Source organism: Stegodyphus dumicola, chromosome 8 (genome assembly GCF_044657685.1).
Source record: "Stegodyphus dumicola isolate Sdum_Otavi_A_Nest chromosome 8, ASM4465768v1".
Taxonomy (NCBI): domain Eukaryota; kingdom Metazoa; phylum Arthropoda; class Arachnida; order Araneae; family Eresidae; genus Stegodyphus; species Stegodyphus dumicola.
Window position 1 is genome coordinate 26438547 of NC_140775.1, and position 25929 is coordinate 26464475.

The 25929-nt window shown below is 31.4% G+C and overlaps 1 protein-coding gene and 1 long non-coding RNA gene across 2 annotated transcripts in view; one reads left to right on the forward strand and one right to left on the reverse strand.

Annotated features, from left to right (window-relative positions):
* Positions 1–6930, reverse strand: part of LOC118192224 (uncharacterized) — a 40063-nt gene extending 33133 nt beyond the window's left edge. The window contains exon 1 of the long non-coding RNA XR_015042506.1: positions 6799–6930. This is a non-coding gene — a long non-coding RNA (uncharacterized LOC118192224). The remainder of the gene's footprint in view (positions 1–6798) is intronic.
* On the forward strand, positions 5996–25871 carry LOC118192215 (achaete-scute homolog 2-like). Its single transcript, XM_035363131.2, has 2 exons — positions 5996–7460; positions 22171–25871. The coding sequence occupies exon 1, from the start codon at positions 6703–6705 to the stop codon at positions 7456–7458; it is 756 nt and encodes a 251-aa protein (XP_035219022.1). The 5' UTR covers positions 5996–6702; the 3' UTR covers positions 7459–7460; positions 22171–25871.
* Positions 25872–25929: the final 58 nt, after the last annotated feature.

The window sequence follows — 25929 nt, forward strand, 5'->3', positions numbered from 1 at the left end:
CTTTCTTTTAATGCATTCACCGTATAGGCCGATCTAGAAATGTCAGACTACCACTTTTTTCGGTCTCTACAGAACTACCTGAATAGTGTCAGCCTGTGAAAAGCCTGTCATAGATTTTTAACCAGAAACCACAGAAGTTATGTAACTACGGCATACGGCATTATGGTGTTGGTGAAAATTGACAAATGGTCATGGAACAAAATGATGCATATCTAGTTTCATAATGTTGTGTTCTAATAACGATATATATATATATATATATATTCTCAATATTGACCAATAATGATTCAATATTTTTTAGACAAATGGATATATACAAGGTAAGAAATACTTAAAGCAAAATTTTCACTTTAATTTGGAATAGCCCGTTATAGCAAACCACTCACTAACTATGGATTCGAGTGAAATCTGTCTTTGTTACAGCAACGACAAACTCAGAAGATGGTTTAAAAAACTTTTTAACCACTTGCGCTACGACTAAACTTCACGTTTGCGGTGTCATGCGCTACAATATAACAACCGGTAAAGTGTCTCATTTACGCTGCTCCGCGTCTGCGAGTGCAATCTGGAGCTGTAACTCGAGAAGTAAACAATCTTGTTGTTAGGCGACGTGTGCACCATGTTATTTTCATTTTTGCGATAAATGCCTATCGGCATGGTGTTCACTTCGCTCGCGGTTTGAGACAAAAGCATCTCGACGTGCGTGGCACGTCTTTTTAGCGCAAGTGGTTTTAATTAAAACTTTAAACTTAGCATCTGGCACAGCTCGTAACTAACTCACAGAACAATCTCCGTTACTTGCGAGATTCAGCTAACAGAAAATATAAAATAAAATTCAAGTAATTTATTACCGGAAATACAGAACAAAATCTTAACAACCTTCGGCTCGGACTTATATGCATTCATTTTAGTTAATATGCATCATATGCGAAAGTAAAAGCTCTAATGCAGATAAAATAATAAGATACGCATATAACATCAAACCTTAGAACCGAACTCTCCATTTTAATTTGGGTGTTTTCCTTTTTCTGTCCTAAAAATAACTACTTACAATAAATCGCTTTAAACTGCATCATTCCAAAATTAATCCATATCATATGATTCTTGCATAACGTTCGTGTCGCAGGCAACATAAAAGCGCCAACAAAAATTTTAATCTGGGTTACAAAACGTTTTATTAACCAAAGGGAACTAAATTTGAATTAAAATCAGATTGTTCTGAACTAAGCTTTCAGCTTATTTACGTCGTATTCCTGCTTTTGCATGCTGTCCTGATAACATATCGCTACTACCGCTCTTTCATTATCGCATAAACGTAACGATGCAAAGAGGAATATATGTGATTAAAAGCGGGTATGCAGATTGCTGCCACTACGATACTCATATTAAGAACGTATTTCTCAAGAACAAAAAGACATATCTGCACGACTGCTGACATATTCCATGCAATTACTTACGTATATCCATGTTAACAAACTCTAAATCATTACTTATGTATAAACTGATATAGCTATAAGTGGTTATTTAGCCATATTTATCTAAGCATAAATAAAAGGCAGGTGAGGCAATGGAATATTTCTTGCTGCTGAAAGAAAATATGTACATTCAATATCTCCGAATCCGTTGACTGAGAGTTCAAAATTTATTTTCAGGCATTTTAAAACTCTGTTTTGAAATGCCTGAAAATAAATTTTGAAATTTCAGAACAAAATGTTGCCAAGTTGCGAAATGCGCAGTAGAGAAAATGAGATGCAATACAGAGTGATAAGTTACCCATTCATATACAATCCTAGGAAATTACCATAATACGGACCATGAGCCCAAGTACATGCAAGATTTAGATCGATGTTTCATTTCTTACGATTTTTTTTTAAACGTGATTTTTAATTGCTCTGTCATCTCTCGAAATTATACTCAACATTAGTCAGAAAATTTATCATATTCTTCATTATCAAATTGTCGTTTAAAGATTAGGCTAAAACGGTTAGGGTTTTTGGAATATAGGAAAGCATATGCGGGCTCTCTGTCTACGAGAGGAATGCCTTCGCGGAGTACTTCATGAAGAAAACTGGCTCGTTTTCACTGTTGCGGAAACTACAAAAATCAGCCATGTAGTCAGCCTTTTCGTTTGGGATAGAACCCGCGACGATATGCCAGCATTTACCTGTCCTAACCACTCAGCTATTGGCAAGGACTAGAATAAAATGACAAAGCTCCTTACTTTTCATATAAAGTAAATATAGTACCAGTGACATATCTATATGGAGGGCAGTCTGCCCAGGGCGACGTTTTCCTTCCGAAACATAATTGTGTTCTAAGAAATTTCCTTTTATCTAAATTAATAATTTTTGTTAATTAAATGTAATGTGCTTATAATAGCTATGCTTACAACTAAACAAGCAACTAAAAGAAATAAAAATATATATCTAGCAAAACCATTTCTTTTCCTGTCATTCCTTTCAAACTCTGAAATGTAAAGGAATAAAAATTATGCCTAAGCCAATAGGTTTTTATCAAAAGCATTGAAAAATTATTGTTTGTACTGTTCGTGCATGTTTGGTCTAGAACAGCGTAGCGTTTCTCAAACGTTTTTCGAGTGAGAACCGTTTCTACGAGAATCGTATCAATTACAATCAGTCTGTGGTCCGCAGACTATAAGTGATCCTCCTAGATTTCAGAAATAAATAAATAAATAAATAAATAAATTCAAATTAACTGCGTATACTACACTATAGCAGATAGGTTCCCAATGAGGACACTATCGACCCCTAGGAGTCGATGAAATTTTAAAGCGGTCAGTGATAATCAAGGGGCGCCTAGGGCCGAATGATCATCTAATAAAAATCCCTCTAATTACAAAAAATTAATATTATAAAACTAATAATTAACTGTTTATTTATTTAAAGCTATATCATATAATAAGAAAGAAATCACATAAAATAAATATAAAAGAAAAATATGCAAAAATTATATATATTAAAGTGTTTTAAAAGTTAATAATGCTTCTTTTTAAAAAAACATTAATTTTTTATGCAAAAAATGCAATATAAAAAAAACGCAGAAACACAAGAAAATACAACCCCCCCCCCCAAAAAAAATGCGAAAAACGCAAAACTTCCTGAAAAGATTTATTACTTTTCAAGACATTTGCCAAATTTATGAGAAGATTTTAATGTCTGCTTCCAAAAATTATTAAATTATTAGACATTAAAAATCTAAATGTGCCAGCAAGGCTCATAGAACCACTGAACTGCGATACATTTGATATTTAGAGGCGAGAAGAGTTGATTGCTGTGAAGGAGGAGGTTCAAACACAATAATGAAAGCACATGGGTACGCTAAGTTCTGGGATTTTAAATTGATCCGACAGAAATTATCCAAAATAAAAGTTTTTATCGAATAAGCATTATTGGCATTTCCCTCTTCTTACCTAGTGGAAGCAGGCTTTATTCAAGTCAAAAACTTACTAAAGAAATCAAGAAAAAGGAGGAAATTTCTGAACAAGGGGATTTATGAATTAAGTTAAGCAATTTTATACAAAATACTAAAAAAATGTATTAATACATCAGGCGAAGCCGCCACATTAATTAAAATCGAACTGATGTGAGTTAGAATATTTGATTTATTAAAATTGATTTATATTTGTAAAATAAAAAATAATAACACGAAAAATGGGGGGGGGGGATCTAATAAATTTATCGTGGGACTTTTTTTTTCTAGCATACAAATAATAATAATAATAATAATAAACTGACTGTGGTGCTTCTTACCAGGATCCGTACAAACATACCTGTAGAATACTTATGAATCGGCAGTTTTATTGATCGCATTAATATGAGTATCAACATTTATTTAATTTCAAACTGATATGATAAAGATTATCCAACCTCTAATAACTTTGAATTATCAGACAAAATGCAAATTTTGTCTGATAACTTAATTACTCAAAGCCAATATTCATTTTAAATAATTAGATTTTAAAAATCTAAATAAATGTTGATAAGTAAAAAGTAAATATTTTTTTTTTAACTTGCCCCAAATGTGGGTTTTGTATATTTCTTACTTTCTTTAAAACTTCAGTAAATTGAAAACACTCCTTTAGTTTTGAAAATATATATACATGACGATTTAAACGAGATATAGTTAATTGTGTTTTGTAGAGAAATTAGGTATGTTTTGGAAGCAGGAGAAATGAAAAATATGCAATGCCTTCGCGGGAATCGAACCGAGGACTTTTCAGTTACTCGCAGAGCGTGTAGACCTCTACACCACGAAGGCTCGCTAAGAAGGCGATAGAAATACCTTATAGTTTTTAAAATTTGTATTAACATCTTTTAAAAAATATTTTAGTAAGTGACTTTATCAGTTGTCTCTTTCAAGCAGTTTTATTTCCATTTTAATCAAAGAGAAAAATTCAATTTTTCTGATTTTCTCTTCCTTTTAATATCATTGGCGTATACTGAATAAATAAATAAATAATGTTACAAACGGCCGAAGGAAAAGATTCTGTTAGATGTCACTGATATATGTCTAGTTTCAGAATTTCTAATTTTAGTATACAGATAATTTTCGGAATTTTCTTCTCGGAATTTTCTTCCTTTATTTTTCCACATGTTACTTTTATTTGTTTTAATATTATGAGTTATAGTAGTAATAGTGTTTTTCCTTAAAAAAATAATTTTTTCTTATTCCAGGCTTTTTTAATGCAAATATCAACATTATGAATAACATCCAAATATTTAGCTTTAAAATAGTTGAAAGTCAAATTTATTATAAATTGTTACGCCAAAATTTAGGAAATGTAAAAGAAAAATATTTGTTGTTAAGAAAACTAATACTAAAAGGGAGTTAAATTATCCTTAGTTTCGTTAGTTTTGATTTAAAGTTGATTTTTACTCAAACTATTTTTCCTAATTATAAGCTTTTTAATATAAAATTTTTATAAACTGATTTTTATGAAAGCTGATTCTAATTAAATTATTATTCTCTGATAAATTTCCCGATTTTTAATTAAAATATATATTATATTTTAGTAGTTGTTTTTTATAACATAAATGGCAATGTTATATCTAATGTTCACTTTCAGTCTCTTTTCAGTCTGATGATTAAGTGGAGTAAAAAGTATTTTATCAGCTAACTTCGAAGGTAAACTTGAATAATAGCTGTCATTATGTAAACTGGTATTAAATATTAAGAGTCCCAAACACACCAAAGATATTAATCACTGAATTTGTTAATATATTTGAAGGAAAATGCTTTTTTTTTTGTATTAATAACGTTATGTATTATTAAATGGGGAGCTAAGATTAAGCATATGGAGATTTAGAACAACGAACCAACATACGAAGACTTAGCTTAGAAATGTGCTTTTTAAATCAATTTTTGCGCGGTTTTTCTTATATCTTTTCCAAAGTGAAGGTTCATAATTGTTTAATTACAGGTAAATGTCCCTCGCAAAGAAATCTTTTTACCACATTTCCTCTAAGCAACGAACGGGACCTCCACCACGCATACATGCTAAACGAAAAAAGAAAAAATCAAAATAATAAACAGAAAATAAATCAATCCATCTCCTTTTTCCTCTTTTTACCCTACCATCCCCGGACGAAAAAGCTCTCTCTCTCTCTTTCCATCTGTTCAATCTGTCTCAAATGCAGCCCGCCAGCTCCGTCCAAGGTTGAAAAAAAAAAGAAAGAAAGATTCAAAACGAGCGACTTCTTGGAGGGGGGAAGACATGATGGGGGTAGAAAGGGACTGAAGGGAGGGCCGGAAAAAAGGAAAGACAACCCGAAGACCCCCCTTTCCACCTTCCTTTCCTCCCCGCTCGGAAAGCGACGGAAGACGAAAAGGAAAAAAAGTAAAAAAAAAATTGAAAGGAGGGAAAATGGAAGGGGGGGTAGCAGGTCTAGCGCCACGCGACTGAAACTGTTGGCACGAGCAACAAAGCTTCAGGAGGGGCTAAGTATTCATGAGTTGGGTGCTTTTTAACTGTGGGACCCGTTTCCAAACTTCAGTTCTTACCTGGAGAGCGCTAGGGAAGGAACCACTAGTCGTGACTGAATTATCGTAAGCACATGTGGGACTGTGATGTAGCCTAGAAAAGAAGAGTGGTTGTTATCGTAATCGATTTTTATCTTTGCTGTTGTGATTGCATATTTATCGCGTGGGACTTTATACTTAAACTACCTCTTAGAAAATGAGCGATAGAATTTCATTGATAAAACTCGTGAAATGGATTCTGGTGCTTGGTCGTAAGGAGTAACTTTTATTCTTCTATCAATTTCTGGCGCCATTTATAGATAATTTCATAATTTTAAAAATATATTTTCAGTGCGATGCTTTCATCACCCTTCCAGGGCTTGAACTTTGAAAAACAGTAGTTGGTTTCCTTAAATTTAGTTAGATTTCGTATCTTTATTACTAGTAAGAAAACTTCGCCGTTCAAGAGAAAAGTCGAAAAAATTCTCAAAAGAACTGATTAAATCCTTCACATAAAGTGACAATTGTTTGAAGATTTTGATTCATTTACACCTCTAATTTTTCAAAACTTCAATTTTTTTCCGGTTTCGTATATATCTGCTCAAAGAATTTTAGTTTTGTTGTTTATAGTTTTATTATGAAGTTTCGTTAAAATCACTTAAATCATTTATGAAACAGCAAAAATAATATCTTTTTATATATCGAGGTTTTAAGAAAAAAATCATGGCTTCATTAACTTTACTCAGTGGTTCAACTGATCACAGCAACTTAGTAGCAGTAAGCAACAACAGTAACAATAGTGCAACGTCTACAACGTACCTTTTAGCGACTTCCGTTGTGCCATCTCAAACAACATTATCTTCAACAACGACTAACAGCAGGTCGACAGTCAGCAAAATAGCCCCAAAGAGACAGCGGCAAGACACAGATGCAACAATCGACGGCTCGAATCAGTCCCTCAAAAACAAACGCCGACCTGTACAGGGGCTCCACAGAGGATCAGCAGCCCCAGCAGTAGCGAGAAGGAACGAAAGAGAACGTAACCGAGTCCGGCAGGTCAACTTAGGTTTTGCCACGCTCCGACAACATGTCCCCAACGGCGCAAAAAGCAAGAAGATGAGCAAAGTTGAAACACTAAGATCGGCGGTCCAGTATATCAAGCAGCTGCAACAACTGCTCAGCGACACGGGAGACGACGACGAAAACAGCATTCCATCCTTCGATGACCAGTTTCATCACCCGCATCCCTCGCAGCATCCTCTCCATCAGTCTAATAACCCTCTGCACAGTTACAGCAACGGCAATGGTCATATTCAGTCTACCGGGGTTGGAACGGTGAGTTTCGGCGGGCTGACTTCGCCGCCATGCTCGGCGGCGAGCTCGCCGACTCCAAGTCTTGGGTCGGACGCCAGTTCTCCTTACGACAGTCTTAGTCCAGAAGATGAAGAACTGCTGGATTTCACGACGTGGCTTTCCTAACAGTGAGTATTTACCTATTTTACTCTTAATGTTTTCAAAACTGTTTTCATACTATTCAATAAGCCAGTGCAAATGGAATATTATAATTATGATACCTAAGTTAGAGAACAATTTTAAGTTGTTAAGACTGAGAAAAAAATATTAAGCTAATTATTTAATGTGCTTAACCTTGAGACAAAGTACCTGTTAAGGCATTTAAGGTTGAAAAAAATTTAATAATTAAGAGCGAGTAAAAGTATTAAGGTATAATTATTTCAGATACTTAAGTTTGAGGGAAGGAAAAATCTTGTGGTATTTTAAGTTGAGAAAATGTTTAAAGACTATGGGAGAAATATTAAGGTAATTATTTTGGTATTTAAAAATGAGAAAAAATCTAAAAATTTAGGAAAAAATATGAAGGTACTTAAGTTTATACAGAGTTCTTAAGTTTAAAAGAAAGTGTTAAAGTATTCAAAGTAAAGAAAACATTTAAAGTGTTTAAGAGTGAGAACAAATATAATGCTTTTTCTCAAAGTTTACTTAAGTTTAGAAACTTACGTTTCAGACAAAATAATTTTTAAGGTACTTGAGGTTGAGAAATAATCTCATGATTGAGGGAATATGTTAAAGTAATTATTTAAGATACTTAAGTTAGAGAAAAAAATGTTTATTAATGCATTTAAAACTGACAAACAAATTTAAAGTAGTTAAGATTGAAGGGAAAATATGAACGTATTTGCTTAAGTTGTTCAGGCTTGAGAAAAAATATTTTTCTCGAAGTACTGTGAGAAAATACTTATTCTCAGGTTTTCTTAGTCTCTATATTTATGTTACATTGGCGATGGAATGTTTTAGTTATGTTGTGTATTGCCTGTTTAGAATTTGCCTGAGTGAAAGCAATTGTTCATGCTATCGAAGAATTATTTTCCGAAATTTTGTTTAACATCAATAGATCTGTTTTATGCTTTAAAAGTCAGTAATATACAACTGTTTGACACTAAGTTAATAAATGGCATACTTTTTAATACACAGTATGGCGTACGTTTTTTAGTGCTTTTTTAATACTTATAGTAAGAGAGTATTAAAACTACTCACTGAATGCTGAATGTTAATATACCTTTGGAGAAAGTCTATCTAGTGTGCATAAAACGTTTTATATACTAGAAGAATGTAAAATTTCTTACAACAAAATGCTTTTTTTTAATTCTTATGATAATAATTAGTTAAAGTAGTAATAATAGCATTTGATGATAATGGTAATTTTTAAAAAGGGTACTAATAAAAAATGCACTGTAAAAGCTATATTTAATAAATGAAAGAGGAGGAAGTTAATTAAAAAAATTCAAACAAATTTTTAAATATTAATTTTACATAATTATAGGTTATTTAGTTAATAAAATTATTAGAAATTTCTTCAAAGTTAATTTTATATTTCTTAGCTGTAAATATCTTATTCAAACTTAAATAAATAAACAACTCTAGAAGCAATTCCAAAACTATGTAATTATTCCATAAATTCCCCAAAGGCAATAGTGTTAACTCCAGCTATTATTGCTATACCTTAACAGACTAAGTTAGAATAATTCAAGGAAATAAATTTTAATGTAGTACAGTAAAAAATGTGCATAATTTACACACCTTGTAGTGTCCACAAAAGATTTTTTAAAATTTATCTAGACCAAAAAAAAAAAAAAAACTGAAATAATCTATTTATTTACTGCGTTTGTTTTACAGTCATTATACAGTGTTCAATAGTTTATCATTAAATTATTATAACGAACGTACGTATTATTTACAGTCGTACATATTAGACTTATATCGATGCCGGAACGTGAAAAATGTGCAGAGCTCTAGACGAGATTTGAACGTCGAACCTCCTGAACACGCGTCGAGCGAGCTTCCAGTTTCACCGCGAAGGCATGCAAAAAAGAGGGAGAAAATGCCTTATATATTTAGCCAATATTAATATGAGAATGATTGTATAAAACTATAAATATGTCACATAAATTTTTTCGGTCGCTAATGAATAGTTGACAGCATTAAAGCGATAATGAGATTATACCAAATAGTCCTCGATACAAACAAATGTACGAAATTATTCAGGTTATTTACACATGCTTTCTCTAGGTAAACACTGTGTTTTTCGTTCGGGGATTTCAGTCTAAAAAATACACTATCATGTGTGTTTCAAAACACTTAATAAATTCTTAAGATGTTAAGCCTTTTGAAGTTTTGAATTTTTAGTGTGTTTACAGTTAACAGAAATCTTACAATAGCAACTTTAGAATAAAGTGTACAGTTATTTCTAAACTATAACAAAAGAGCCTTTGTTATTACTAATGTTTTTATAAATAATAGATTGCACTAACAGGTCCGCCATGGAGGCATCCCTCGCCTCAGGCAAACAAATCCATTAGGCTTTGCGATGTCAAATAATACAGCCCAATCCGAGCATTAGGAATTACTATCAACTGCCTCTGTTCTGAAGTATGACCTGTTCTGAGATCCGAATTATTTTGTTAGCGAATGTTCAGCCATAGCTATAAATCACTATTTTTTGGTCCTAGTTATAGGTCGGTAACTTTTACATATTTATCTTATTACTGAGAAGCAGTTTTGCTGAGACTTCGAAACGCTTTCTTCTCTTCGCTTCTACGAGTCTCAGAGTAAGTTAATAGAATGATTATGTTAAGGTAATTAAGGAATTAATTAATCATTAAAAATTAAGATTTCAATCGCCACCTTATAATAACTGTTTGTATTTGAAGCATAGCCTTAAATGTAGAAAGTTGTAACTAAGCTTTGAGTAGAATCTAAAGTGATTGTTATATATGCTTTTGTATAAATAAATTCACTAAGATCAAATCGCAGTTCTGTATACAGAACTTGATTTTGAATCACATCGCCAGCAGAAAGCACTGGTGTTGATTAGTTGATTAAGGTGAATCATATACGGATTATCTGCTTGGACAGAACGATGTCTCCATGAAAGGCTTTCAAAGGAAAATTGGCTGCTATTTATGTTAAGCATGGGGAAACAAAAAATGTCCCCATGCAGCCAGCGCGCTGATCGAGATCTCCAAGTCGAATTATCAGTGTTCAGCGATTTAATCCGCTCGGTACGGGATGAGCCTGGAAATTGTTTGGATAAAAAGAGTATTTGTCATCTCTTGTCTATCAAATCACAGTTCGTTAGAATCAAGAAGTATTTCTGCAATATAAATAATCATCCATTAAAGGAATGGTATGTGTGAGAATTTATATCATGTTTACCTGTTCCTCTATGTATAATATAATGTGCAATTTTAAGAAAGATCAGGGTACCTTTTGCTTTAAACGGAACACAGCATGCGTTTGCATCAAAGCACCACATAAGCAATGACTCATCTTTGTTTTGGAGGCTTACATTTATTTATTTATGTATTTAATTAAAAAAATTTGTGGTAATACAATGCCCATGAATACTTAATCAGCAGATAGAATACGTCAAAGAATTGAAAAATCAAGGTAGAATACGTCAAAGAATTGAAAACGGTGAGAAGTTATATAATTCCTAGCATCAAATTTGTTGAAGAAATTTATAATCATGTCATGAATAGATATTTGAAAATTTAATTCTAAAATTCTAAATTTAATTATTAAATTTCGAAGTTTAGATTTTTCTTCCTTTCCTAGTATAAGCTGAGCGATTTGAAAGGCCTCTGTAGAATCCTTTCCGGGAACTCATTACAAATTAAACAAAATCGTATGCAAGCTTTTGAATAGATTGCCTTAAAAACGAAATGATGTTCTTTTAACTGAAAATATTGACAAAAATAATTTCAAATCCCTATCCCTATCTGTATGTGAACAACTCCTTTAAATAAAATTAACTAACGCATAATTAAAAAAAAAAAAAAAAAAAAAAACTCTCCTTCTTCCTCCATCTCCCATTACACATTCCCGTACTCATTTTTGATGGCTAAATATAAGTGATCTACATCTCAGTACGCCGCTCCTCCTTGTAATCATAACCTTAACTCTTTCTAGAGAAAGAGTTAAGGTTATGACTCCCTAAAGCCTTTTTTTGTTTAAAAAAAAGAAAAGACAGAACAGAAACTAGGCGCCTAATGAATTGAATTTGGAGCATGTAAGGTGTTGAGATCAATCACAAAAAATACAACCTCAAAATTCGCTTGGCAATTATTTTCCTCTTCCCGGCAGACGATCTGAATTTTAAACATCCCTTCGGATTTGCGTTATCTGGGCGGGACAGTAATCAGGTTAGAACTCTTCCCCCCCCCCGTTACGTTTCACACAGTAGTTTCAAAGAATCTGAGCTGGGACATAGTTTACGTGTAATCTTTCTACTTTTATTAATCAACATTGTTCATTAATCAGTGTTATTATTATGCCGATGACAGATGCGCGTTTACTTTTGGGCACTGAAAGGTGTATTAATTAATTTCTGTTTAGTATAAGAAGTAATACAACAGATAATAAATAGTAGGATTATTAATTTAATTATTTTTTGAAAACCTCAAAAGAAAATTCAAACATTATATCGTACTTCATACATTTTCATAAAAGTAAAATATTTATGTTGTAGGAGAATTTTTTTTCCAGTTTTAAAATTACATTCGTAGGTGTGAACGGCGTTCAAAAATAAGATGATTAAAGTTAAATTTATTCCTTTAACGATTTACTGTTAAATCTTGCTGTAGCTGAACGTTTATTGAAGTTATGATGCTATTAATGAGAATGATAAATAGATTATGTTAAACTTAACAGAAATTTATTGCAATTTTATTCCTTTTATTTAAGAAAAGAATTGCTTAAATAAATACTACAATGAGGAAGTTTAAAAGTTATTTGCCAATCGTTAATACACAATGAAGATACTAACCATTGCCTAGCTTTAAGATAAAGATCTTCAAGGAATAATTTATTTTGATGTACGGAAATATGGAACTATATTCGACATGATTTTAAACAAATATTTGAGTTAGCAGTGATTCCTTTTTCTTTCCTTTAAAACCTCTTAATGAGATTACTTAAAATATATGTATTTTTACAAAGTTCTATTCTATGTTTTCTTAGAATTTTTCAGTAAAAGGTTCCCAAGAGTTTTAGTCAATATCAAGCTGCTATAATCCGTATTAATAATCAGAAAACATAAGTCAGTTGAATCTTCTTAATAAGATTCGGTCATTGAAATATATTTAAATTCCAAAAAGTAGTACTTTACGAAATAATTAAAGAAACACTAATATCTGTCTTTTAGGCATTTCAATTTATTTATTTAACTTTTTTTAAGAAGTACTACGTGTTATTGAAGGATAATGCAAAATGCTAATGAGTTTTAAGGATACTGCAAAATACTTTGGTAGTATTTTTATAATATACTATGACTTACTTTTAATTTTAATTAGTAAAATATTTCAAAATATGCCCCAAAACATTATTACAATTCCTATCTACATTTTACAAGTTAAACGTACATGAACTGTTGTTTTCCCCTCCTCGTGAATTCCCCTACTATATTAATTTTAATGAAAATTACTCTTTTATAACAACCAAGAGAAGTTATCTATTAAAAGACGCCTACTCTGAAAATTTTAATCTCTCTATCACGTTTATGAGGATTTTAGTCTACAGTTTGTTAGCTGTCTCATAAAATCGCTGATCAACTTTTCCCCGCATTTTGTTTTTGCGAAATCAGCACGCCGAAGGGTAGTAAGAGCGGGGGGATTATTATCATAGATGGTCTTAGTTATTATTATTTTCCGTAGTATTATTAACAACTATTATCACCATTACTGACGTTATCATCTGATTTTTCATGCTATAGCCACAAAAGCACCTCATTGCTATAGCCACAAAAGCACCTTATTGAAGTGTCTTAATTTCCGAAAGTTGTTCTAGGAAGATGTAAAAAATAACTGATTTTAAATGAGGCTTTTAAATATGCTAGAAATTTCGCCAGATTTCTGGTAATAATTTTGTAAACGACATGAAATCGGATGTTTAAAAAAACGTCATGGAATTAATAAAGACATTAGTTTTATATTTTAAAAGTGGATACATACACAGCCTTTCAAAACGCTATCTGAATTTAGGAAATATGAAACGTAGTTTGAGTTTCAGCATATTTCATCCTATCAATGATCTACAAATTTTCTAGATTTCGGAAGCAAACGACAGAAAGTACGGTGTTATTAGTTCCGTATAAAGAAAATTCATTTTTTTCAAGTTCTGCACTGAATTTTGACAACCTCCTGTGTAATTTGCAGCTGCAGAAAGAATTCAAATTTTGGAAATGGATGCATGAAATGATTTAATATTCCATATACATCTATGTATGTATATATTTATTATATAAAAGATTAAGCCTTGAGAAGCTTCACTTCTATTTTCCGACAGCTAAAGTATTTCTTTATGCAAACTCATCTGCGTTTAAACTATAAAATTCAAATATTTTTTTTTATTAATAAGGCAAAGAATTTACAACGCATAGATAACAGGTATGGTAAATTTTATAGGTATGCAAAATAATTTAGTACAGTGGCACTTCAATATACCTTTTTAATCTGTTCCCGAACCTTGGACCCAACAAGAAATAAAGAGAAAATAATTAAACCTTTCTTATGAAAATATTCTACTGTTATTATTATAGAACTGTTTAATACTAAAATACAAATGCAGTGGGTCAAGTCTATACTGTACATAAATAACGCACTGCACATGATACTAGGATTGCGGCGCAGCTGATTCACTGGAGCAGTTAGCATATCGGCCAGATGGAATTCCAGGCCTGGAACTTTGCTACAAAGTTCCAGGTCTGTGTTTGGCAAAGGGGCACATAAAATGTTACATTTCAGTCCTTTTTAAGCGTCCACAAAACTCATGTGAAGCCATAAAACACTTTTGGCTGATCATAAGCAATTTTAAAAATGCTGTTCAAAATCCGTTTTGGAATAAAGAGTCCTTTATTCTGTCCTTACGGACAGACATCACGGGGAAAAGTAATCCAAATGTATTCGAGAACGGTCAAAATGGATATTTCCATTGAAATCTGAAATCCGAAATTGTTGGCGATTATAATACTTCCTTTACTTCGCACAAGGAAGACAAACTTTTTTGCTTATGGCATCGCATGATTATAAAACAATTCATTAAGGAAATTTTTTTAAACGCAAAAAGTTAACGTACTAGACGATTTTTGAAGTGTACACTTAGTAATGATTTTCCAGCAATACTTGAAACATAGCAGTTAAAGCTTTGCTTCAAGCGCGGTTTGAATTAGAAGTATTTACCATGAAGCATCAAAACCCGCTATGGCTCCTATTTACAATACAAACTGTAAATAGGAGTTTTTAGGATAAAAGTTATTAGATCTCAAGAAATAAATTTAAGCAATTAGCTATAAATGTTTTTTCCTGCTAGCCGAATTTTTTTTAAAATTCAAATTCATCTGTCTTCGGGGCAATAAAATTAACTTGAAACGCTTAGCATTTTTAATGTAAAGACGATATTTTATCTCACGGTGTTTATTTAAAAAAAATTACACATCAAGATAATTTCTTTAAAACTGAAATAGAATTATGAAATACGGTGAATTCCCTCATGGTGACCATTTCTCCATGATTACCCCCCCCTGAAAGTGATCAATATTCTCTAAGACGACAACCTTTCCAGAAGACTAAAATAAACTAGAACTGTGTGTGGTCATCTTAGAGAGGACCTACTGCATTATCAATAATCTGTCCTTTCTAAATAAGAAATGCATATTAATGTACGCAAAAAATTCTTTTGACATGATAATTGCAGATGTCCAAAATTTTATCTCGAAAGTTAAAAAAATAAACCACAATGGAAAAAAATTTTATTCATCCCAAACTTATTTCTGCCCAGCAGCGGCCGAGCGGCAAAGCCGCTGAACACTGGTATTTCGGTCCGAGGCTCGAATCCCGCGAACGGTTTGGCTGCATGGCAGTTTTCGTGCTTTTCCCCATGTGTAAGGTGTACACGAGCCAGGTTCCCTTGAAAAGTCCTCCATGAAGATATCCCTCCTTTTAGACAGATAGCCCTCGAAGCTTTGCCATAATCACAAACCAAAACCAAACTTGTTTCAGTTTCATGACTTATATTACAAGCTAAAATAAGTATAAGACGTGGCATATTTTAATTGGTTGTTGGAGCTCAAGACACATATATGAGTTTCAAATGTGTTTGTGGAAACTCATTTCTTCGTACTGAGTTTGCAATATCAGAGTAATTAAGTATCAGGATATTAGAATAAAATCAAGCTGTTATTAAAAGAGATAAAATATTGTTACCATTAACTTCTAAAACATCATTTTAAAATGACTGTTATTCGAAATTCTTTTAAAAAATATGCAGCTTATATTTAAATAAAAATTAAAATAACTTCTTTTAATGTGCCTTAATATTTTTTTAAAGTAACAGTTATTTGCTATTAAAAATATTTAAACAGAAAAATAACACTTACTTGAAAAAGACATTTTAGGCAAATTTTATTTTAATACATGTCTCTTCTCTCTCTTTTATTTAGTTCAAATTAATAAATACTTAAAAATTTAATATTTTAATCACTACTTATGTATTAAAGTTTCTTTCATATTAATTGGAAGTAACTATCAAAAATATTACAATAAGCAGTAGTTATAATTAGTTATAGTAAACCTTCATACACCTTCATAATGGTGCATCTGGAATTAAGATTCTGGTAAATATTTTTCGGAAAATCTTATAATTATTTCATATAAGCGCGATCAATTTATATGCTCGATGTCCTTCTCCTAAGCACATCTTCTTTAAGCACAATAACAGGAAGTTCTTTAAATTTGTGCAACGCTAAGTTGTATTGATGGGATAGAAAATATGACGTTTTGATGCAATATTTAGACGTTCATATGTTACATCGTTGGTAACTTTAAAGATGAATCTAATCTTTAAATAGAGATATGTGCATAATCCATATTTAAAGATCAAATTCATTCTTAAATTTGTGAAAAAGACTTCCTCCATTTTATAGTGAAAAAAAAATTAATTTAAGGGGGAAAATTTGTTTATTCTTCGATTATCATTATATTTTGCCATGAAATGTTTCTTTCATTTGGGTTCTTCTGTTTCAGCTTCTAATAGTGGCTACTGTATTGAAAAATAAAGCAACTCGTTATAACAGTTTTTAGCCCTGTTTTTGGCCCCATAAAATTAATTAGAGCTTTATAGATAACTAATATGGAATTACAGGTAACTAGTATTGGAAATGAATCATATCCTCAATGTCCGAATTTTTGACATGTTTTCACAGAGAACCATGACCTCAGTAGAATATTGGACAATAGCCTCATCAGAGAGATTGTACGAAAAAGGAATAGGAAATAAGTATTTTTAGGTCCTTTTGTTCCCTTTTCGATTTCACCAGCATGTTGGTGAAAAGAATGTTCTATACCTCGATAACCTCCGATGACCTAACTTGATGCACAACTTAACAAAACGGGTCCAAAAAATGAAACAATTAGGCGAAGTAAGAAAAAAAATTCTGCCGAATATTATAAAAGGAAGAAGAATGTGAAATGCATAACATAATGGGCATTTTCTGCATGAGACAAGACAGGCCGGTTCGGTCTCACATAAAATGCACGCATTTATAATATTCGAAAGCTTCATAACTCAGCATACTGTGAATGGAAAAGAGCGAAAGCTCCTCCAGCTAATCTTTACGAACTTTGACATCAATAGTGGATGATCCAGATTAGTTTACGAGCTATCTCTGCTTCTTTTCTTGGTTAAGACTTCCGCGTGAGTTTTCTTCAACCCCTTTGCAGACTCCTGCTTATCATTTAGCCGTTGGCAAGAGTTCCTTTATAGCCATTTTCCCTTTGGAAGTTAATCCTCCCGTTCTCTAAGAGCGTGACGCAACTTAACGGTCGTCCCGTCATCATCATCCTTTCTTTTCGGACTCATTTTTTGCCCTACCTAGAGGTTTTAAATTTTCATTAAACTCTTTCGTCACCGCTTTCGTGCTCTTCTATTCCAATGTGGCGCTTCTTTGTCGAGGTGTCCCCTCTAAATTGGGATGGAGGGGGGAGGCTTCTTCTCTCTTCTTCCACAAAAGGCAGCCTTCTCCTTGATGATACCTTTGTGGCTGTTGACAGGATCAAGTTTGGAAGGAGGGAATAGAAAAATTAAGGCATGAAAAACTCCAGGCTCGTGTTTTTGAAGACTGTTGATGTGTGTGTGGCATGAAAAAACACTCATACCACGCCTTTCAGAATTTTGAAGGAACGAAGGGGTAACTTTCTGATGTCCCGAGATAAGGATTATATACATATTATATAAGAAATTCTCTCCCCACTTCTGCCCAGTGTGATTTTCTTGATCATTCTTCCTTTTTAGTGCAAAGTTGTTGAGGAATGGTGCTCGATCGGCTCTCTTAAGGAACTTTAGGCGGAAGTCAGGGTTTCTGGAGATGCCTGACTGGACCGGAAGCGGACAGGTTTCTCGTAGCATACATACGCATGCGTGAGTACACACCCAAAGCGTACGCAAGAGCTCCCCTCCCCTTAAGAATCCCTCCAGTAACCTAGAGGATTCCGATTTAAAAAAAAAGAAAAAAAACGAAAGATCAGGGGACTTCTTTAAGAAGCAAAGCCTGGATGAACTTTCTTTTCACGACACCAAGAATAAGGTGGAGGGGAAAGAAATAAAATAAATAAAATAAAATAAATGCAAAATGTAGGTGCGGCCTGGCATAATGGAAGAAGGGCCAGGGAGGGTATCGAGTACCGGGGCCCTAAAAGAAAGGGGGACCTTTCTGAGAAAGGAGCCTGTCTTTGTACAAGAATCCAGAACTCTGGGTGGACAATGGCAGACAAGTGTGGTCGATAGCCTTTGTTGGGGCAGGTAGAAAAGCACCTTTACCTACGGAGCCATAACCACCTATTCAATCTGCATCCCTGCCTTCAATCTTCACTTCGGGTCTTTTCAAAAATTCGGCTTTTATTTTATTTTATTTTTCTATGTTCAAGAGCTGATCCGAGTAAAAGCATCAAGGTCTCGGACGGTGGAAGTTCTTAGATGTAATTATAAAGTATAATTTAGAGCGGTATATATTCACAATTGAACCGAGAACTGATGGAAGTATATTTTCTTGAAAGACACAAATAGGAAAGAAAACACGAAGTAAAGTTCAGAATCGTGTCAGTGGTACGGAGCTGATGACAGCTAGCTCCAAAATAAATTCAAATCTGCATTAAAAACGACGGGTGCATATATGAAGCGTTTTTTGAATGTTTTGATTTCATCAATAAATAAATAAATAAATAAAACAACCTTTTTTTCATAAATTTTTATAACTATCTTGATTTTAAGACGCAACTCTTAAAAAAAAAAAAAAAAATAGATTTTTAACTTTGAGTATTAGCTTATCAGCTAAATAAAAGTAAATATCTGGGTATCTGTAATCAGTCTGTTTATTGCATAATTAAATTTTGACACCCATGAAAAAAAAAAAAGACTGATGAATTCCTCATAAATTTACAATTTCAGAACAAAACAAACTAATTGCAAACTGTCCAAATGTAAACGAAATGCAGTATCATTTTACACATGACGTTTTAAATAAATAACTTTTCAGATTATATATTTACTTTTGTTTTCATGTAGTTTAATTATTAATTCTTTTTTATTAATTCTTTTTAATTTATTTCTTAAAGGTTACGATATGAATGGGGTACACTAAAGTGCCTTAGACCACATCAAAACGTTTCATACGAGATATAAGATTTATGAAAAGGCTACAATCACGAACAGTATTTCTGACAGTCACTAGGATGCATGATAACTTTTAATGATATAGGGAAAAAATTCCTAATAATGAAATTCGTTAAGAATTCTATCCTCATTCATTCTGAATATTTGGTTAGGAGATATAATTCATTTGATATTTCATATTTGTCGAATTTTAGCTTTTCTTTAGATCAATGTAGTATATTAGCTATTCATATAGGATGATTAATGACTGATCATATTAGAAATAAATTATTAATCGCCAGTTTTAATAAATAATAATCGAGATTTTCTGAGGGCATTTTCCAAACAAATGCTGAACTGATGATGATAACATCAGTGATGGTTACTAATGGGTTCGCACAGTAAAGCTGTTATTAATGAATTGCTCTTGTTAACAAAAGGATATCCTTATTTAATGTTAACTTTCATTGCTGGTAGTTAGTGAGGTGATCATTATCACCAATAAATTTAGCAATTTTTAAGTTATGATTAATACGTCACACTGTTACCTTTCTCAATATCGTTATATTTTATGATGATTCTCAAAATTAAAATATTCATTAATGATACTAATTAACTGCCATTAATCTAATGGTTAAAAGATATATTTATAATATTTCAGAAATCTAACACTACTTTTAAATAACTTACAAATTTAACAAACGGATTAATTTCGAAAAACGTGGCTCGGTGAAAAGTTTGTAGAAAGATAAATGTTTTACTCCGAACAATAGAATACTCCATGTTCTTCATGGAGTAAGTTTGTCTCTCGAAATGTACTGAATCACTTCATTTGAAATTAAAACCAAACAATGGTAAAATATTTTCAAATGTTCATAAATGTAGGTTGATATGCAACTCTTAATTTTATTTCTTAATAATTTTCTTTCTTTTTTTTATTTCTGTCTGTATTAAAATAGCAATTGCTTATTAACTTTTTCTAGACTGCGTCATCTCTATATTAATCCCTATGATATGACCTTCATACAATGACGATGACGTAGCTAATTTGAAAATTAAACATTTCCTGAACCGTAACCTTTCTCCAACTTAAGCTGCTGTACTGGATAACTATGCATTTGTCTGCCACCTCTGTTGCCGCTAAAACATTATTTAAATAACCATTTTAATCACAATTTAATGATTTTATTTTTCAAATTATGTTTCTCTTTATTTTCTAATGCTTTATCCCTTTATCTCTTAAAAAGGCTTTTCTGTCGCCAAGCTTTCTTTTTCTTTGAAGGGGAGGAGGTAATATGTAAGCTGAAAAATATTTAATCAAATTATAGCTTAAATTAGCAACAGCGCATTAATTCTTCATTTTAATTTCGGTATTTCTCCTCTCTGTTCTAAAAACAGGAATTGCTTAATAGCTTCCTCTGAACTGCGTCATTTCTAGATTAATCTATATCGCATGATCTTCACATAAGGAAGATGACATAGCTAATTCGGAACTTAAAATTTCCTGAACCGAAACATTTCTTTTAATAAAGCACGCTGTCATAGTGGATAACTAAGCACTTTACTTCTACCTCTGTTGCCGCTAAGATGCTGCAGCGTTGCTTTCTTCCCACCACAACAATATCAAAAATATAAATATTCTGGAAATTGACCCGATTAAACTGTTAAGTGAATTGTGGCCACAGCTATCAATTGAAATAAAAATGAATATTTGGTTTGTTTCGGCTGCCAAATTTGCTGTTCATTTTGAATCAACATTTGTTGAAATTAATGTATTTCTACAGCATTACATCTAAGTCTACATCATTATACATATACATACATATATTTATTTCAATATTTACTCTTAATATAAAATTTTTGCTTTTAATGAATTTTTTTACAAACGATTTTTAATTTATTTTTACTAAACTAACTATTTTATTACATATCATTAGTTTTATTTATCTTCATAAATTATTTTTCTAGGAGATAATCCAATAATTACGAATAAACACAATAAAAATAAGACATTTCTGCTCTTAAGCTGCAAAGGATTTAATTTAAGAAATTATAAATAAGTTTACAAACAACTTAAAAAAAAAAAATATCCTATGCCAGGAAAAAACTGTGTACGGAATTAAAAGTGCTACAAGCAATCGGGAGTGAGAATGAGTTATTTAATATTATTATTTATGTTATTAAGGTTGGAAAATATTTGGGAAATTTGATTCCAAAAGGGAAATAGGAAAACGTAATTAAAGAGTTAAATATATACAATAAAATAAACTAATAAATCTATTAATCAGCCTTTGCTTAATGCTTCAAATATAACTTTTCAAGGAGTAAGTAATTAAAACATTAAACCTGAATATTTAATGAGTGTCGAGTGCACGTTTCGTTCTTCATGTCACTTTTAGATCCATATCGCTACCAGTAATTGAGCCTAAAATGTTAAATAGTATTTCTTTTTATCTCAAAATGACATAACTTCCCAGGTGTGTTGACGTTTTTAAAAACCTGATTTTTTTTTTGTTGTTGTTGTTAATAATTAAATAAATATTTTAGTAAAAACTAATATTGTTCTAATAAGTATAATAAATGCTCTTGAATCTAAGGATATCACTTAATTATTTACCATAATGTAATCGAGTCTTTTCTTCCTGTCTTAAGAGGATGCAGAATGTCCATGTCTCTTCCATATTTATCATAACAAAAATTTCTTCATTCTTACATAAGCTTCATAAGCATACAATCATTGTCATAAGCATGCAAATATCGTGAGAGGATTATTTAATAAATATATACAAATCTAAAAAGTTCCAAAATCTTTAAGCCGTTAGAAAAACAACACCTATTCCAAACTTGGAAATGTTTAGTATTAAAACGAAGAAAAACTTTTATAAAAGGAAAAAAGAAAAGAAATCTCTATTTATTTTTTAATAAGTTATTTGATTCAGCTTGTTAATTATAATGTTTTTTTATCTTTCTCAGGAAAAAGGTCTTACGTCATATCCTGCTTAATTGGAAGTGTGTGCAAGTATAGTTTCTTCATGGAGGACATACGTAAATTACTATGGCTTCAATGATGTCACACAACTACGAAAAAAAAAAAAAAGATGTGGTGAAAGAACTATATTCAAGTCAGTGTTGCTTTATCTCAGGATATGTTTGTCATTCCCTACCCCAAGCAAAATGAAATGAAAGTACGGGGGTGGTGAAATGAAGAAATGTTCTGCTTCGTGAGTGACTGAAAACTTCAAGGGAAGCCCTTGACTACTCTCTCTATTCCTCCGGAACTTCGGACGAAGTGACTGGTCACCGAAGCGTTCCCACACACAAATCGCCGAATCCTAGAAACTTTTCCAATTCGTAGTTACCTACCCTACGGCCATATTTGACAGTGGGTTTGCTTGACTAGCTTCCGGTCCCGGACCGGAAGTTCGTGCGGCTTCCATTTCTTGCTAAAGGATTTCCTGAAGTGGCAGAAAAAGAACATTTGTACGATTAAAGGAGACGAAAATGAAGATAAACTGAAGGGGACACTCCAAGATGAACTTGAATATATGCACGTGTTGTACTTGTGCATAAAGAAACGAATTGCTCAAATCGTAGAGTTGCGGATTTAAGACAGCCAAACAACAAGAAATATCTTACCTGATAAAAATAAAGTTGCAAAAAATAGCAATAAAAAAGAAGATAATATTAATTAAACATGACTTCCACTTGTTATGCCTTTATATCGATATTTGTTTTTATCGCTATACTTTAATCTCTTTATCTGTATGTAGCAATATTTTATTTCTTCTGTATTCTTTATTTCTTTTCTCTATCACTCACATTAAAAGTGAAAATACGTATAATATATTTCCTGTTTGAAAAATCCAAATTAAATTTCCATAGATGTGTTTTCGTATTAAATTTTAAATAAATTCTTTTTAAGACCTAAATAAATTAAAAGTATTTTTAAATAAATAAACACTTGTGATTAGATAATAAATTACCTTTGTTTAGCTTTCAGGGCATCATTTTGCCATAAAAAAGCTCAATACAACTGATACGTCCGAATTAATAAGAATGTATAAGATTTCCCACCCCTTAAAATTCTTCTGTGGACTTTTAAATAGTATTACAATAATTTATTACTTATATTTGAACTTTTAATTTCTTTAGATAGAGGAGAAAAGAAAGCTTATTAATAGAACAGTTTTAGCATTTTAAGCTCGTTTGTCTGAGTTCAATTTACATGAAAGCTTTGTTCTCTCATCGACACTTTTAGAAATGCAGAATCATTTTCTGTATGAAACTATCTTATATTCGGGTCATTATAGTAATTAAATTTCAAGTTTAATTAAATACAGTGAGTTATATTAATATTTAATTAAATACCGAAGTGAAAAAATAAACATATCGGTCTTCCTTAAGTTATCAATTTAAGATGAACAATTTTTTACTTTTGTTCTTTTTTAATTAACTTTTTAATTTTTTTAAATGCTTGTATGTTAATATCCATTTTTTGTGCATTTTTTACTTAATATTACACACGCTAGTAATTTTATGTGGCATATGGAAAATCATTCACTCATCTGTTATTCTCATTTTTTATACTATATTTCTGTTAGTTGTAACTGATATTTCTAGAATAGTACAACTTCTGTTGCTCATTCAATAAGCTATTATTAAGATTAATAAGCTATTATTGAGATTAAATTTGCGATTATGATTATATATTACTGTAAAACAAACCAGCGTTTTAATCAAGATCTTAGTGCCTTTTCTTGTGCAGTTTTACTTACTGTATATTTACAGTATTGTGATACCTCAAAGTACTTAAGTATTATTATAGTTCTAGTATTTCAATGTTTTCGAACTGTAGAAAGTAGTATTTAAAATTGTAGTATAGTACAGAAGAGATAGTGTTGTTAGTCGAACTTTACCGAGTTGCGTAATATATAGAACACAAAATTATAATGATATTTTATGTAGTTGCAAGTTGATTTGTTACCTCTTAGACCTCATTTACGTGCGCCCAGAAGAACGCAAAAGAAATTGCGTTCATTGTCATGTAGGAAGAGACTTTACGTAGAGCTTAGAAGAGAACAAACACTTGAACTTCGTATTCCGTTTGTACATTCCATTTTTGATGAATTTTGTCTAGTCTTTTCCATTAATGTTTAAATGTTAAGAAAAGAGCAACATTGTAAGAAAAAGAGATGTGGGTAAGAAAGTGTTTAATGAATGTTAAATTTAATTTTTATTGGGAAGGAATCTGATTCGAAGAGATTCGGAATTAAGCACTGGATTTTTATTGTCAATTGTGCATTTTTAGAATAAATATTTTTGAAACTCCTCAAAAAAATGAAAGAGCACCATCTTTGTAAAAATATTTTAAAAAGACGTTTATTAGAAATGCAGTACAGCCACGGTTATTCGAACTGAGTAGGCCAAGATGAGTCTGAATAACTTATTTTAATGTTTATAAGATAATTATTACAAGTAAACAATTTGCTCTTGATTATTATCTTATTTAATTGAATTAAACCAACATATTTTTTAATCATTAAATGTTTTACTTCGATACTAGTTTATACCTTTTAAAAAATAAAGATTAAAAAACATAAGGTATTTCTAAAAATCTGGTAATTAATTGGAAATTTATTGGTAATATAAATATATTGGTATAATATATTCAATAAATTCGGTTCCTGCTTTCTTTAAATAATTGATCGTTGTTCAGTTCATTTTAATTTGAAAGGGAGTTCTTTCTAATTTAGATGTCGTAATCTGAAATCAACATTCACACCCTCAAATGTTTTCTACAAAATCTAAATAATAGATCTATATATTTATTCGATACAAATAAGAAGCAAAGGGAACGGAAGATTTCGAAGAACTCCATTCACCTTATTTACTTCCAAATTTTCAAAGAGCAAACAAATTGCATCAAGTTCGGATATCAATAAATCCGTAAACACAGATGTTCGGATAATCCAGGCTTTATTGTATATTCATTCTGTTTGATAATGCACACGGTGCCTTAAATACGATGAGTTTTTTCATATATGAAAGTGGTTTTGTGCCTTAAATTTTACATCAAATTATATAAAAGAATTATGCATGCGTAACTTTACTAGTTAAAGGAAAACGCGACAAAAAGTAAGCATCAAAAATCTTGCAAAGTACATAAAATATTTATTCATTTTTTTGAACGTGTATAATGCAATAGAATTTTTTATTCTTTGCCCGGTCACATTGCATTTTATGAAATTATATTCACGTATTGAATTGCATTTATTAAATATTTTCTTAGAATTTTTACTGTTGTCTGTTAAACATAGTAGATAAATGATTCTGAATACTATTTAATATAGCAGCTATGCATAAATAAAAGGAGTAAGTTCAGCTCTGTTTACGTTTTGCATTTTTCTATTACTAAGAAAAGTTTTTAAAGAGAAAGTGAAATACCTAGAACTTATATTGTCTATTGCTCATTATTATACATTGTTAATTATGTTTTTAAACAATAATGAAATGTTCGATCTCAAGAACACCCCATTTTTTATTAAAATTTATTTCATAAATTTTTAGGATATTTAAAGGACGAAATGTTACCATTTGACATCAGATGCCAATGTGTTTGTTCCATTGAAATTATTTTTGTAAAAAATATATTTGTAAAAAAATAAATGTTTTTATTGTTTATTTATACTGGTTTGATCTGTTTAATTTTTCTTTTTACTGTAAATAAGATTT